Source organism: Rattus rattus, chromosome 8 (assembly GCF_011064425.1).
Source record: "Rattus rattus isolate New Zealand chromosome 8, Rrattus_CSIRO_v1, whole genome shotgun sequence".
Taxonomy (NCBI): domain Eukaryota; kingdom Metazoa; phylum Chordata; class Mammalia; order Rodentia; family Muridae; genus Rattus; species Rattus rattus.
The window spans coordinates 62258768-62272638 of NC_046161.1; the positions used below are offsets into that span (position 1 = coordinate 62258768).

At 42.1% G+C, this 13871-nt stretch overlaps 1 protein-coding gene across 2 annotated transcripts in view; it reads left to right on the plus strand.

The window, feature by feature from the left end:
- Positions 1-13871, plus strand: part of Vps13c (vacuolar protein sorting 13 homolog C) — a 152171-nt gene that overhangs the window by 48700 nt on the left and 89600 nt on the right. For both annotated transcript variants that reach the window (XM_032910561.1, XM_032910562.1), the window contains 8 exons: positions 2594-2720; positions 3205-3299; positions 6588-6730; positions 7438-7630; positions 8742-8856; positions 9444-9580; positions 10557-10680; positions 12143-12260. In XM_032910561.1, coding sequence (XP_032766452.1) covers positions 2594-2720; positions 3205-3299; positions 6588-6730; positions 7438-7630; positions 8742-8856; positions 9444-9580; positions 10557-10680; positions 12143-12260 — 1052 coding nt within the window. The remainder of the gene's footprint in view (positions 1-2593; positions 2721-3204; positions 3300-6587; positions 6731-7437; positions 7631-8741; positions 8857-9443; positions 9581-10556; positions 10681-12142; positions 12261-13871) is intronic.

A 13871-nucleotide genomic window follows, 5' to 3' on the forward strand; every position in this document is an offset into this window, starting at 1 on the left:
TCTTTATCATTTGTATTAGCATATGGAAGTGAGCAAAATAAAGAAATTCCTACCAAAGGGAGAGAAGGATAATAAATACACAGTTAACCATAAATAGCAGGGATGTAGAGAGTGCTGCGGCTGGGCAGTGGTGATCACTGGGATTGCAGTTTTAACCAGGAGGGCAAAGAAAGCTTCACTCAGAGAGGATTGGACTGATGACCCAGGGAGGTTGAGAGAGATACCAGAGAGATGTCCAAGGGCAGAACTGACCTGGGAGGAAAGAATAGACTGTAGCAGTTGAAGGCTTTTGACCTGGAAGATCCTCTGACTCATTCAGACATATGAGAGGGGAGGGTGGCAGCCACTGTGATTTACAGGAAGTAGCAGGGTGCTGCTGGGAACGGGAGGTCATCAGGCTGTGTAGGATCTTATTAGCAACAGTAGACTTTGGCTTGAATCGGCAAATTGTTAGTACTGAATTTGAGAAACAGGATGTTATAACTGGGGGTGCTTTAGAACTCATTCTCACTGCTCTACAAACAGCTCTAGGAGAGAGCAGTAGGATACTAATAGGGAGGCCAGTTGCTATTGAGCTAGCAGGAGAGGAGTGGCAGAGGAATGTAGTAGGTATTTAATCTCACTGGGAAGGGGGGCGTTCAACTGTGCCTTTGATCATTCAGTTCCCAGATAAAAGATACACAACCTTTATATTTATAAGAAACCTTAATCAGCACTAGAGCTGGGCAGATACCTACCCTCTGTGCTTTAATGTCTACATTCCTGCCAATAACCCTGAACGAGATATGACTTGCCATGTTCTGCCTGGGCCACTCTTACTCCAATTGGCTAGCCCACTTACAATCCCTTACCCCATGGAGTCTTCTATCTGTCTTCTACTTCCCCTTCTTCATGGTTCTATCTCAGACACCAAGCCTGGGAACCAAAACCCCACCTACCTCTCTTCTGCCCAGCTGTAGGCTGTCACCATCTTTATTCAACCAATAGTTTTAAATTAAGGAGCGAGGTATGCATGACAGCCAGGCCTTGGGGGAAGGGAGAGCAGTATTTAGCATTATAATACAGAGCAGAAGACCAAAGCTCAACCTTGGAGGAGCTGGGTTTCAGTGGAAGGATGGAATGTCTGGAGTCTAGCTGTTTTGAGGGCAGCACCACATTACCTCATACAGCCTAGAGATAAAGAGTCAAAAAGCCGTCCATTACTTTGGTGTCAACAGTTGAAAGTATGGATCTGTCATCAACAAGATGGGAAGGACTCGGTGGAGCAACCTGGGTACAGTGTGGTAGATCTGGAGTTCACATTAGATACAGCAGTCTCCTCAGAAGAGGGTGTGGCTGCATGTGTCAATTCAGGATGGGTTAGATGTGTGAGACTGGATAAAGTCACCTAAAGAGTTAGGGAAGGGACAATAACCCTGCTGCTGCCCTGCTGAGAGAGATGGTGACCATGGCTGTTGCTGAGTTGAAGGAGGGAAGCTTTATTAACACAGCTCCAAATTTAGGCAGAAAAGGGCTGCTGGGCAGAGAGCACCCCAGCCCCTATGGCTACCTGTGATAGACACTGACTCAGAGATGCACACTTACATGTGTGGAAAGCTTTCCGATAACATCTCTTGCTTTTCTTTTTGGATGACTGATGTCTGTCTTTCGTTTTCACTCACTCTATATACACAAATACATACATGTAAACATCTATATAAAATGCATATAAATTAAACACTCAGAGTGTATATATGTACATATATGTTAATGTTAGAATGGAAATACCTGTTTAGTATATCTTCATATCTGTTCCTGTCTTTCATATCTCTTCACTCTTGTATCCTTGTACTCACAGGTGACTCAGGACAAACACTGGACATTGTCTCTGTGCTTAGCCTTATATTTGATCATCAAACAGTCTCTGTCATTTTAGAACTTACTTTTTCCCTTTAACTTCTTTTTTGGAATGTTTTACTTTTTATTATGGGATACTTAAATATGTTAATGATTTACTGTCCATTGAAAATTCTCTTAAAAGTGAATTTGAAGATTGCTGAAGGTCAGAGAATGATGGCAGAGTCTAAATCATTTACTCTTCTTTTCCCACACTCGTTTTCTGGTTTCTGAGAAAGCAGGTTAGGAGGAGTACTCGGAAGCTTCGTAGTCATAGGCTATATCTGAGCAAGAGATGAGGTGGGATGGAGGGCCGTCTCTGTCTCCATCCCAGCAGGAGCATCTTAAACAAACCAGGATTGTGTGTACATTCTGAAATGTGCTTTAGAACAATACATTTCAGATGGAGAAGCATCTTCATTTTAAGAATTGTTTTCATTTTACAAACCCATGATTCCAGTGCCCCCTTAAACACCTGCACATTACAGCACACAGAGAAATTCACTTGCCGTCTGTTATAGCTAGACACGTGCCTTCTTTAAATTCTATCAGTAGGAGTAGGAAGTGGGCTGACCACACTATCCAGGCCTTCCTATGAGGCTCATTGGCTTCTTCTCCTGCCTTACTCCATTGAAGCCTTAAACAAGACCGACTGTAAGTCTACTTAACAGTGAGCAGAGAGTTTCTTCTGAAGTAATCTTCAGTTTCCATTTTTCAGGTCATTCATTCTGGGCAAAAATTAAGGAAAAAGTCTTCGGAAGCAGGAGAGAAACGTGGCTGGTTTAGTGGGTTTTGGGGAAAGAAAGAATGTAAGAAGAGAGATGAAGAATCGTCAGTCCCAGAGAGTAAGTCTCAAGGCGGGAGTCATTGACCTGATGAGGAAAAGCCATGGGAATTCTGTCCCACACAGCCAGCAGAGGCACACCCGAACCATACGGCAGGCTACACAATGCTTTGTGTATCTACCTGGAGGAAGACTTCAAATTTATTGAAAAATGGCTTGTGAGAAATTTAACGTGTTTATGCTTAGAGGTCGACTCAGTATTCAGTATTCCTTATTGTTAAGCTTTAGATGGATTTTAATGACAAGTTTATTTTTGAAAATTTTAGGGAATTTAAAAATACGTGTATCTGAGAACTGAATTTCCTTAACAGCAAGTGCCTTCTTGCAGTTTCTTAACACAAACAGGCAAATAAAGAATGTTTGTTTTAATTAAGCTGAAGTGGAGTGTTAGAGGGAATTAGGTGGCTGGTTTTGCTTTAGCATTTCTGTCTGTAGACTTTAAAGCCAAAGCCACTCATTTCCCAAATGACTGCCTTGTCTTGTAGCCATCGATGACCTCATGACTCCAGAGGAGAAAGACAAGCTCTTCACTGCCATTGGGTACAGTGAGAACGCCTACAACTTAGCTCTGCCCAAGCAGGTAGGTGTCAGACGCCTTCACAAGTGTTTTACTCACTTGCTGGATTATCGTGAGCTGGGTTAAATTAGTGATGATCTAAGTAGCTACTGAAAATATGCTGCCCTCAATTTCACTGCCATATAGTGGTGTTCTGGGGCCTGACCAGTCAAAATTCCTCAACTGTAGGACTGCCTGATTGACTGGGTGGAAGAGAACCTGGTATAGGTTCTTGTTAGAGTGTTGTTAGTGTTAGTTCAGTCTTCAGAACACTTTTATTGTGACATGCAACTCATAGCAAGAGTGAACAAGTAAAGTCGGCCTGCTTGTTCGATAGGCGGAAAAGTCACTGTCTGCAGTGACCACTATCAGTGTCAAGGTTTAGAATATTGTGACCATTCCAGGCTCTCCTACACTTCCCCTCCTTTCTATCCAGAGGTAACCCGTGTCCTGATTATTTCCACAAGCACTTGTTCATTTCCTGTGCTGTAGACATCATGGTTTTGCTCTGCATAGGTTTTGTCTTCTGTAAGTGGAGGCACAAAGCACGGTTTTTGCTTGTCCGGTTTGCTTTTGCTGTCATCTCTACTGCTGTACCTAATACATTCTGCTCGTCACTGCTGTATAGAATTCCGTCATTTGAAAACACCGAACTTACTTACTTATGCTTTTTCTAAAAACATTTGGGTTGTCTTTATTTCTTTTTCACTTTTTCTCTTTCTTGTGTTTTCATCTCCACCGAGTCAGTACCGAGGAGTAAGATGGTTGGGTGACAGGGCAGATGTCCCCTAAACATCACTTGCTGTGATGGCCATTCTTTATATCTGTTTGTAGCCATTCTCAGAGGATGCTATGCCACCCCACTGTATTTTTAATCTGTGTTCTCCAGTAATAATATTGAACGTGTTTCCATGGCTCGTGGGCCATCCTGGCTTATTTGTAAGTGTCCATTTGAAGTGGGGTAAGGTTTGTCCTTCCACTGCTGTCTGTGGATTGACTCACAACTCACGTCCTGGTTTTTGCATCTGTGTAGCTTTTAGAGCCAGCTTGTGCTCTCAGGAATGCTTGTTGCTGTAGTGCTGGTAGAGATGATCTGGGGGAGATGGGGAGTGTCAGCGAGTTGAGTCTTGTGTGCTCATTGCTCTCTCTCTGACCTTCATCCATGTTTCTCTTCTCTTGAGTGATGTCTGTTGTTTTCTTCTCTCTAATGAAGAGCTGCTTGCAATATTTTCCTGCATATCTATTTTTTCTTTAATTTTTTTCCATCTTTTTTATTGGATTTTTTAAATTTACATTTCAAATGTTATTCCCTTTCCAAGTTTCCCGGACATAAGCCCCCTATCCCAACTCCCTCCCCTTCTTCTAAAAGGGTGTCCCCCACCACATTCCTGTACACTGGGGGTCCAACCTTGGCAGGACCAAGGGCTTCTCCTTCCATTGGAGCCCTACAAGGCCATCCTCTGCTACATATGCAGCTAGAGTCCTGGGTCAGTCCATGTATAGTCTTTGGGTAGTGGTTTAGTCCCTGGAAGCTCTGGTTGGTTGGCATTGTTGTTCTTACGGGATGGCAAGCTCCTTCAGCTCTTTCAGTCCTTTCTCTAATTCCTCCAAAGGGGGTCCCATTCTCAGTTCAGTGGTTTGCTGCTAACATTTGCCTCTATATTTGACATGCTCTGCTGTGTCTCTTAGGAGACATCTATATCCCGTTCCTGTCAGCATGCCCTTCTTAGCTTCATCAATCTTATCTAGTTTTGGTGGCTGTATATATATGGGGCACATGTGGGGCACGCTCTGAATGGCCAGTCCTTCAGTCACTGCTCCAAACTCTGCCTCCATATCCCTTCCTATGAATATTTTTGTTCCCCCTTTTAAGAAGGACAGAAGCATCTGCACTTGGGTCAGTTATCCTTCTTGAGCTTCATGTGGTCTGTGTATTTGAATTCTAGGTTGTTGAATTCTTTTTTTTTAAAGAATTTTGAGTCCGGATTCTATTGCCGTTTGACTTTTGCTGTTGTGAGCCGTACTCTATCACAGTGACGTGCACGTCCACTTGGCTCCTGTGTATGCTGTTTTAATCAAGGAAGGGCGTTTTTAATTACTTACATTTTTGTAGTATGATTTTTCTAATTTTCCTTTACTTTTGAGAAATTCATGCATGAATACAATGAAATATGACCAAATCTACCTCTGTTTTCCCCTTCCACGTTCTCCATATCCCCCAACTTGTCCCCCTCCCAACTATTATTTATTTATTTTCTTCCTCTACTCTCTATCTTCCCCAACTCGGATAGAGTGCGCTAAGTCCAGTTGGTGTTGCTCATGTAAGATATGGGGCCATCCAGTGGAGAAGGTTTTTAACTCTTTACTTTAGGTGTTCAGTGTTTACTGTGGTATAAATTTATGCTTGCCTTGGTTTACGCAGTTTGAATGTTATAAGTCTCATCGGTGTGAATGGTTTCTGCTCCACCGCTCTTGAGATCCTCCTTTGGGATGTGAGCTGTGCCATTTGGCCTCTTCTGTCCCCCTTTCAGCTCTCTGCAATTTGATCTCCCCACTCTTCATCTGGAGAGCTTCCTCTAGTTCTCTTGAGCTAATTGTTCCTGGGTCTCAACCAGACTAGAGCACGCTTCTTGGAAGCGTCATTTCACAGGCTGCCTTCATGCTCTTAAAAGTTCACATGTTTTGAGGGGAAATACACCCCCAAATTCTGTATCATCTCCCTAGTGGTTGTCTGTTCCAACTATATTTTCAGTTTGGAGTATTCTCACATGGGCACACACATTTGTGTGCAATAACTGTGTGTGTGTGTGTGTGTGCGCATGTGTGTGCGCATGTGTGTGTGCATGTGTGTGTGTGCATGTGTGTGTGTGCATGTGTTTGTGCATGTGTGCATCTGTCACTTTCTGTTACTGTTTCTTTAAAACTAAGCAGATGAACTCAGATGATTCGTAAGTGTGCTGTCTGTTTGATAGGCTTTCTGTAGTGAGTAGTTTTTGGCTTTTCCTGCCTTTACTCCGGGAAGTGACTGTGTTACCAGCCCCTCCCAGCTTCCCTTGAATCCTCTGATAAAAGACAGACACACAGTCATTCCTTTTTAGCTTGCCTTAGGACCAATTGGAGAATAGGGCCTTAGCATCAAAACTGCCCTTACAGCTTTCATTGTGTTTTCTGGTCTTGTTCATTCATGGAGAGTGCGTAGGTGCTGGAACCCTCGAGCTTTGTTGTTTGATAAGCCACCTTATTTAATTAAGGAGAAACCATTAGAACTAGCAGTCATTTGCATTCTAACTGTTTTTATTTATTCCCGTTTAGTATGTGGCTCATATATTGACTCTGAAGTTGCTGAGCACCTCTATTGTGATAAGAGAGAACAGGAATGTTCCAGAGATCTTGAGAATCCAGATAATTGGCTTGGGTACCCAAGTATCCCAGCGACCGGGAGCACAAGCATTGAAGTAACTTTTTTTTAAAGAACTTATTTTCATTTATGGTTTTAGGCCCTGAATATATAATATTTGCAGCACGAAAGAATACTGAAGAGAAATAGCTTTTCTTTCATTTCTTTTGTTTTATTGTGAATTGTGATTCACTTTTCTATCCTCTCTCCTTCTGAAGTGTTTGCCAGGCAGTGTTTTATTTAGCGTAGCTGTGTGGCAGTGCCTCAGGGTACAGCACATCCCTGTTTTCAGGACATTTATGCTGTATCTGATAGGAGGATATGCAAGAGAACGAACTGAAGACTGTCACACATTAGACAGTTCACGTAGAGCTTGGCTCTGAAACACTGCATGGCTCAGTAGTGGGGGAGGGTGACAGAAACAGTAGAGGGGTAGACAGGTGGATGGGAAGGGTGCCAAGAGAAGCAGGAGGCAGTTAGAGAATGCAGGAATGCTGTAGAAACACGGTGACTGCATTATCTATGCTTAAACACTGTGATCAGTACCTACGCCATGTCCTGCGGTTGACTGATACAGGCTTTTCCTGTGAGTGATAAATACCCAAAGACACTGACTCACAGCAACGAAAGCAGGCTTTGTAGGTAAATGAAGGCCAGCCTAGGAGGACGACCTGTAACTTGGGGCATAGGGCTGGTTGTCAGGGGAATTTTCAAAGGGATAGCTATAATTTTATACTACATGCTTGCCTTTTCCTTATTGGATAGGATAGAAGCAAAATTAGAACACTGGTACGTCACAGGCTTGCGACAACAAGACATTGTGCCATCACTGGTGGCTTCCATTGGTGACACTACATCATCCTTGCTCAAAATTGAGTTTGAAACCAACCCTGAGAACAGTCCTGCTGACCAGACTCTGATCGTTCAGTCACAGCCTGTGGAGGTCATCTATGACGCTGTAAGTGTAGGCAGCAAGCCACTTTTAAAGCTGTCTCTAGGGTGGAGGGATGGATTACTACGAGTGCATGAGGACACTCAGTACTGTGCAAACCCAAGGCTCTGGATCTGCATCCTCGGCATCCAAGTCAAAGACAGGTGTGGTTTTGTGTCCCTAACCTGGCACTGTGGAGGTGGGTAGGAGGGTTGGTGGGACTGGTTTGCTTCTAGCCTAGCTCTGTGTTCACAAGAAGCCCTGTTTGAAGGAAATGAGGTGGAGAGAGTGACAGAACAGGACAGCATATTCTCCTGTGTCCCCTGCACACGAACATGGGTGCATTCAGCCACATATGCACATGATGATATGCTACACATGCATACTATAAACATACATAAAAAATAAATGAAAAAAGATTGTTTTAGGGCTGAAAGGATGGCCCAGGGTAAAGGCACTTACCATGCAAGCCTGATGATCTTAGTTCAATTGTTGGGACCCAGGCATAGGAGAGCACTGACACCACAGAGCTACCCTCTGGCCCCCATACACGCGCTGTGACATGTGTATTCACATGTGCACAAGCACTCACACAAAATGATATAGCGATGTTGAAAGCTTTTACACTGTGGTGCAGCACTCAGACAATGTTTGCCGTCTCACACCGTTTAGAAGTGTGGTTCGGTTTGTTTAGCATGGTCACATCTGTACTAAGTTCCTGTACAACTGACCTCCAGAACTTCCTTTGTCATATAAAATCGCCATATCTTTATAATCAAGTTTATATGTAGGTAATAGCTTCCCTCCGTTCTTTTCTAAATGTCAAAGTATGACATAATCCAAGTTCAGTGTCAAGGGATGGGCTTTCCTCTCTAACTGGAGGTTGACACTGGAGGTCACGCCAGTTGCTACTTCCACAAGACACTTAGACCTCTTGCCTCTGCTGTGATGTATGTACAGGTTCTCCTCTCTCCAGTAAGCTCGCTGGGCCGCTCCTTGCTCCTGGTTGTCTCTCACCCCTGAGGGGAAGTTGGATTCCATGCTTCAAGGCCATAGCTGTTTATAGATGGGGTAAATTCTTTGTATTTGTAACATAGAATTAACATATAACTTATTGTGTTTTAAAATTCTTTTACAGAAAACTATCAATGCTGTTGTTGAATTCTTTCAGTCAAATAAGGGGTTGGATCTTGAGCAAATTACATCGGCTACATTGATGAAGCTGGAAGAGATTAAAGAGAGAACAGCTACAGGTGACATCCTTAGTGTCTGTCAGCACCAACTAAACTGGAAACATGGCCTTCATAATGGAACCATTGTGTTTAAAGTAGTTTATGTTTTTTATTTCTTCTTTTTAAAATTGCACTGTGTTATACATTGGATATGGCTAACTCAGAGTAGAATAGACTTCATAGAGAGGAAGAGAGTAATGGAGGGTGGGGCTGCTTTTCCTGCATTACTTAAGAACCTGAGCCTTAGAATGCCTTGAGGTGGAACACGACCTCCCATCCCCACTCTTCAAAGCCGCTTGCCATGCTACGCGTGCCTAGTTTTAAAGAACCCAGCAGACTATTTCATGAGGTTGCTTAGCAGTCAGGCTGCAAATCTATCTATGCCTAGACCTAATACCAGTTACAGAGGATTTACTGTAATACATATGGTGTCAGATATTAGTTCTCATCAACTTTAATGTACTTTTTACTTTACACGCTGAGTTGAGAATGCAGCTTTTGCCAGGACTCGCATTACTTGATATCTCAAGTGAAATTCTTAGTCTTTCTGTTAGTAGTGTCACCATGTACAGCTTGACCATATCACTGTGTTCCTGGCCTTCTTCTAGGACTTACTCATATTATTGAGACTCGGAAAGTTCTCGACTTAAGGATAAATCTGAAGCCTTCTTACCTAATAATTCCACAGACAGGTTTTCACCATGAAAAGTCAAATCTCCTCATTTTAGACTTTGGTACTTTTCAGGTAGGTATATTGCACTTTTTTCTTTCTTTGATAAGCATGGTAACTGGCACATCTGATAGTGTCCTGTTTTTCTTCCGTTCGCTTAAACGAACCCTAGACTTATTGCATATGTAGTATATGGCTGCCCAGACAGAGACATCTCTTTAGAAATTCCTGTAAAGGCAATAATTTGGCAATGAGAACTGGATGGATCATTTTTCTGTTTTTCTAATAGGATGGAAACCATCTTAGTTTTCATGGTTTATACAGTTTAATTTTACAGTGTCATTTTCTGGGCTATAGATTTTGACAAATATACATATATATGTTTATATATATATACACACACACACATACACATATACAAACACACACATATAAATGTGTATATAAAAGGAATGTGTGTATGCATATATGTATATATTAGTATGCATGTATATTTGATTGCTCTAAGTAACCAGAGTAGGATTTTAGACTTTCATCTCGTCGAGTCTAGGCATTTGACAAAAGGTAGGAGATAAACTGAATGGAGCCTTTATTCCATCTGGGAAATGCTGTAGAGGGTGGAGCTGAGTCCTGATGGCCTCTTTCATGGTAGTGTGGAGAAGGCAGAGCTCACGGTGGGCCTAGGAGAGCTGAGCTGTAGTTGGCAGGACCTCTAAGGAGTCTGGACAGGCATATGAGGCAGCAGAGGAAGGAGCTTTCCGTCTGGACAGGCATATGAGGCAGACAGAGGAAGGAGCTTTCTGTCTGGACAGGCATATGAGGCACACAGCGGTGTAGCTGGCTTAGTGACTGCAGGTGCATCCATTGCTCAGGTGCAGTGCATTTGTGGTGAGGTAATCACTCCTAACGGACTGCTTACAGATCACCAGGAAGTTAGGTGGGCTCCTGTCTTTAGTTAGAAGTTTTGAAATGTGACTAAAATATGTTGATATATATGTATACTTTACTGTTACATAAAAAAATTCAGCTTTTTTCCTTCACTCCATTTTAGCTCAACAGTAAAGACCAAGGTGCACAGAAGACGACTAATTCATCCCTTGAAGAAATCATAGACAAGGCGTATGACAAGTTTGATGTCGAGATAAAGAGTGTGCAGTTGCTCTTTGCAAAAGCGGGTGAGTCCCTGCTCAGCTCTCAGGGCGGGCAGATTAGCTCCAGTGCTTTGCCTGAGGATGTGCATGCATTGCTAACCTTGGCTGTCCGCATGCATGGGTCTGTTTGCTCGTGGGCATCAGTCCCAGACACTGCCTTGTGCACTTGTCCTGATGATCACTTTAGAAAGCCCAGTAGGAGTGGCCCAATGCAGAATGCCACAGTTATAACAGAGGTCAACACTGGACTATTGATCCTAGGGTACGCAGCCCGGTTTGAACCTGAGCTCGTGTGGCTGCTGTGTATAGCATGACTGTGAGCTGTCAGAACCCAGTAGAAGTTGCAGTTGGTTCTGGCCCTTCAGTCCTAATGCTTCGGGATGTTTGCAGGTTTTCTGTGCTACCTTTATTTGAAAATATTTAGTTTTAGTCCAGTCTTTATATTTGTTTTATTATATCTACTTTTATAGATGTCTGAGAAACTTATATTTAAAGAATACTACATCTAAAATCACTATAATAAACTTCTTTGATTCAAAAATTCTAAATGTGATATGTTCCCAAATCTGAAACATTTTAACTGCTGGTATGATGCCACAAGTGAATAATGTCACACATGATCTCAGATGATGGGTTGCCCTCGAAGCCCACATGCCCTGCAGGTGTCAAGTTACACAGCTGGATTTGTGGGTAGAGTTGGGTCCCATCCCCAGGACATCTGGCTGTATTTGTACACATTCTTAGATCTGACAAAGATCTCTGCTCTGCTCTACCCTGTTCTCATTGCAGATGCTCATCCTGTAGATGCGCTCTTAACACTTAACAGTTTATATCCTCGAAGCTTTGGTGCTTTCTGTTGCTGATGTATAGCTTTTCGGTCGTCCACATTCCTTTAGTTACTATAAGAAGCAAGTGTTGATTAGATATCTCTGAGTGTGTCATTTTGTGGACAGTCACCTGAGGACAGGATCTCTGCTCACGGAGACCCCATGCTCTCCTCTGCCCAGTGAGATCTGTTAACATTAACATGATGTGTCTGCTGCTGTCTGTAAAGAGCCAGAGGCTCTTAAAGGAGGGTGTTTGCACAGGCTGTAAAAACCGCCCTTTGTTTTGCATGCCCTATCAATAATTATTTGAACAATGAGCCCTTCAGCCCCTATCATGGATGAAGATCTGCATTTGACTGTGTTAACCATGCTAAAAAATTTATTTTTGGAATTTTCCTCTTGGAACCATAGTGGTTTTACACGCAAGTGTTTATCATCATCATCATCATCATCATCATCATCATCATCATCATCATCATCATCATCATCATCATTATCTTCTACCAATCTGTATTAAAATACAGATTACTTAACTTGTATGCTAAAGGAAGTAAAATTTTTTCATTGAATTTTTAAGTATTTTCTAGCAATGTAGAGTGGTTTTGTAAAGAATTGATTATTTTTGAAGTTAATTAATATCTAAATTTTTATTTTTAAAGGAGAAAATTGGAAAAAGTGTAGATTCCAGCACCCATCAACTATGCACATACTGCAGCCCATGGATATTCATGTTGAGTTGGCCAAGGCAATGGTGGAAAAGGATGTGAGAATGGCCAGGTAAGTGTGATTGTCTCTTGTTTTAGAAATGAATAAGGACTTTGCACCTGTATCACCTACTGAAGTTTAAGGAAACAGAGGTAGATGTATGTGGGAGAGGGAAAAACAGCGACTATGCTGTCTTATAACACAAACACATTTTAAAGAAAATGCTCGTAGAGTCTGTAGTGCTGGCTGGTTTTATGTCAGGTTGACACAAGCTATAGTCATCTGAGAGGAGACAACCTCAAGCGAGAGAATGACTCCTAAGGTTGTGCTGTAGGTAAGACTTTAGAGCATTTTCTTAATCAGTGGTTGATGTGGGACAGCCCAGCCCACCTGGGCTGCTGGTCCTGGATTCTATAAGACAGGAGGCTGAGCAACCATGATGAGCAAGCCAGTAAGCAGCCTCCTCCATGGCCTCTGCATCAGCTCCTGCCTCCAGGCTCCTGCCCTGCTTGAGGTTCTGTCCTGACTTCAGTGATGAACCATGGTGTGGAAGTGTAAGCCAAATAAACCCTTTTCCCACCAAGTTGCTTTTGGTCATTGTGTTCATTATAGCAATAGACTAAAACATGCTGACTCTCTTATTTCAGAATTCATATTTAGATTTTTTTACATTGTATAGATATTGGCTATCTGAGATTCTGAGTGTATGAACATCAAGACAGTATCAGTGAAATAAAAATTTCAAAGGAAGTTAGCTTTTTTTTTGGTCATGAAACCACTTCCAATCTTGAGAAATGTCCTAAAGGAATAAAGCAATAGAAGCTAGATTGTGAGGTTAGTATAGTCTCATGAAATTGTTACACTGTCTTCCGAAAGGCAGCTTCACTGAGGTTTAACTGACACTCGGTGGATGTCATTTAATACGTTGTCCGTGTCTCCATGAGCTCATCACTGCAGTTGACATAACATGTCCGGCACCTGCAGAAGCTTCCTTGAACTCTACATTCTCTCTTTCCTGTTCCGACTTCTTTCCTTGGTCTGTTCCTTGATCTTGAAGAGTTGGTAGAATTTTCTATGAATGAAATCATTAAGGTATAGCTTTTTTTTTTTTTTTTTTTTTTTTTTTGGTTTGGCTTCTTTTAGTATGATTCAGATTTACCATGTGGTTGCTTGAATGTTGTGTCTGTAGATCCTTCATGGTTTTAATGTGTTCTAGGCCTGTAGTTTTCTTTTAGAGAGTATTTCAAGATTCTGGATGTTTTTGTAAATGACCGTGAGCTATGTTGAAAGTGTTCTAGGTGAGCATTGTGTGTTTGAATTTGACCAGCATGGAAGTCGAGCTGTAAAAAGTGCCCATCTTCTCTAACTACATCAAGGACAGCCTGTAGATGCTGGCTTTCTCATTCTGGATAGGCAGTAGTGCCTTTGCTTCCCTTTCCTGATAGGCCAGCTTTTGGGTTCAGTTACTTCTCATTTGTTTTAATTCTTTAATCGTCATGTTTTCCACTCTGGGTTTATTATAATTTTTCTGCATACTCAGAGTTTTTCTGCATTTCATCATAGCTTTGTAGAAGGTCATGAATTACATACTTTTTTAAAAATGAAAGTATTTTTTATTGGTTATTTTATTTATTTACATTTCCGATGTCATCCCCCTTCCCAGTTTCCCCTCTACAAGCCCCC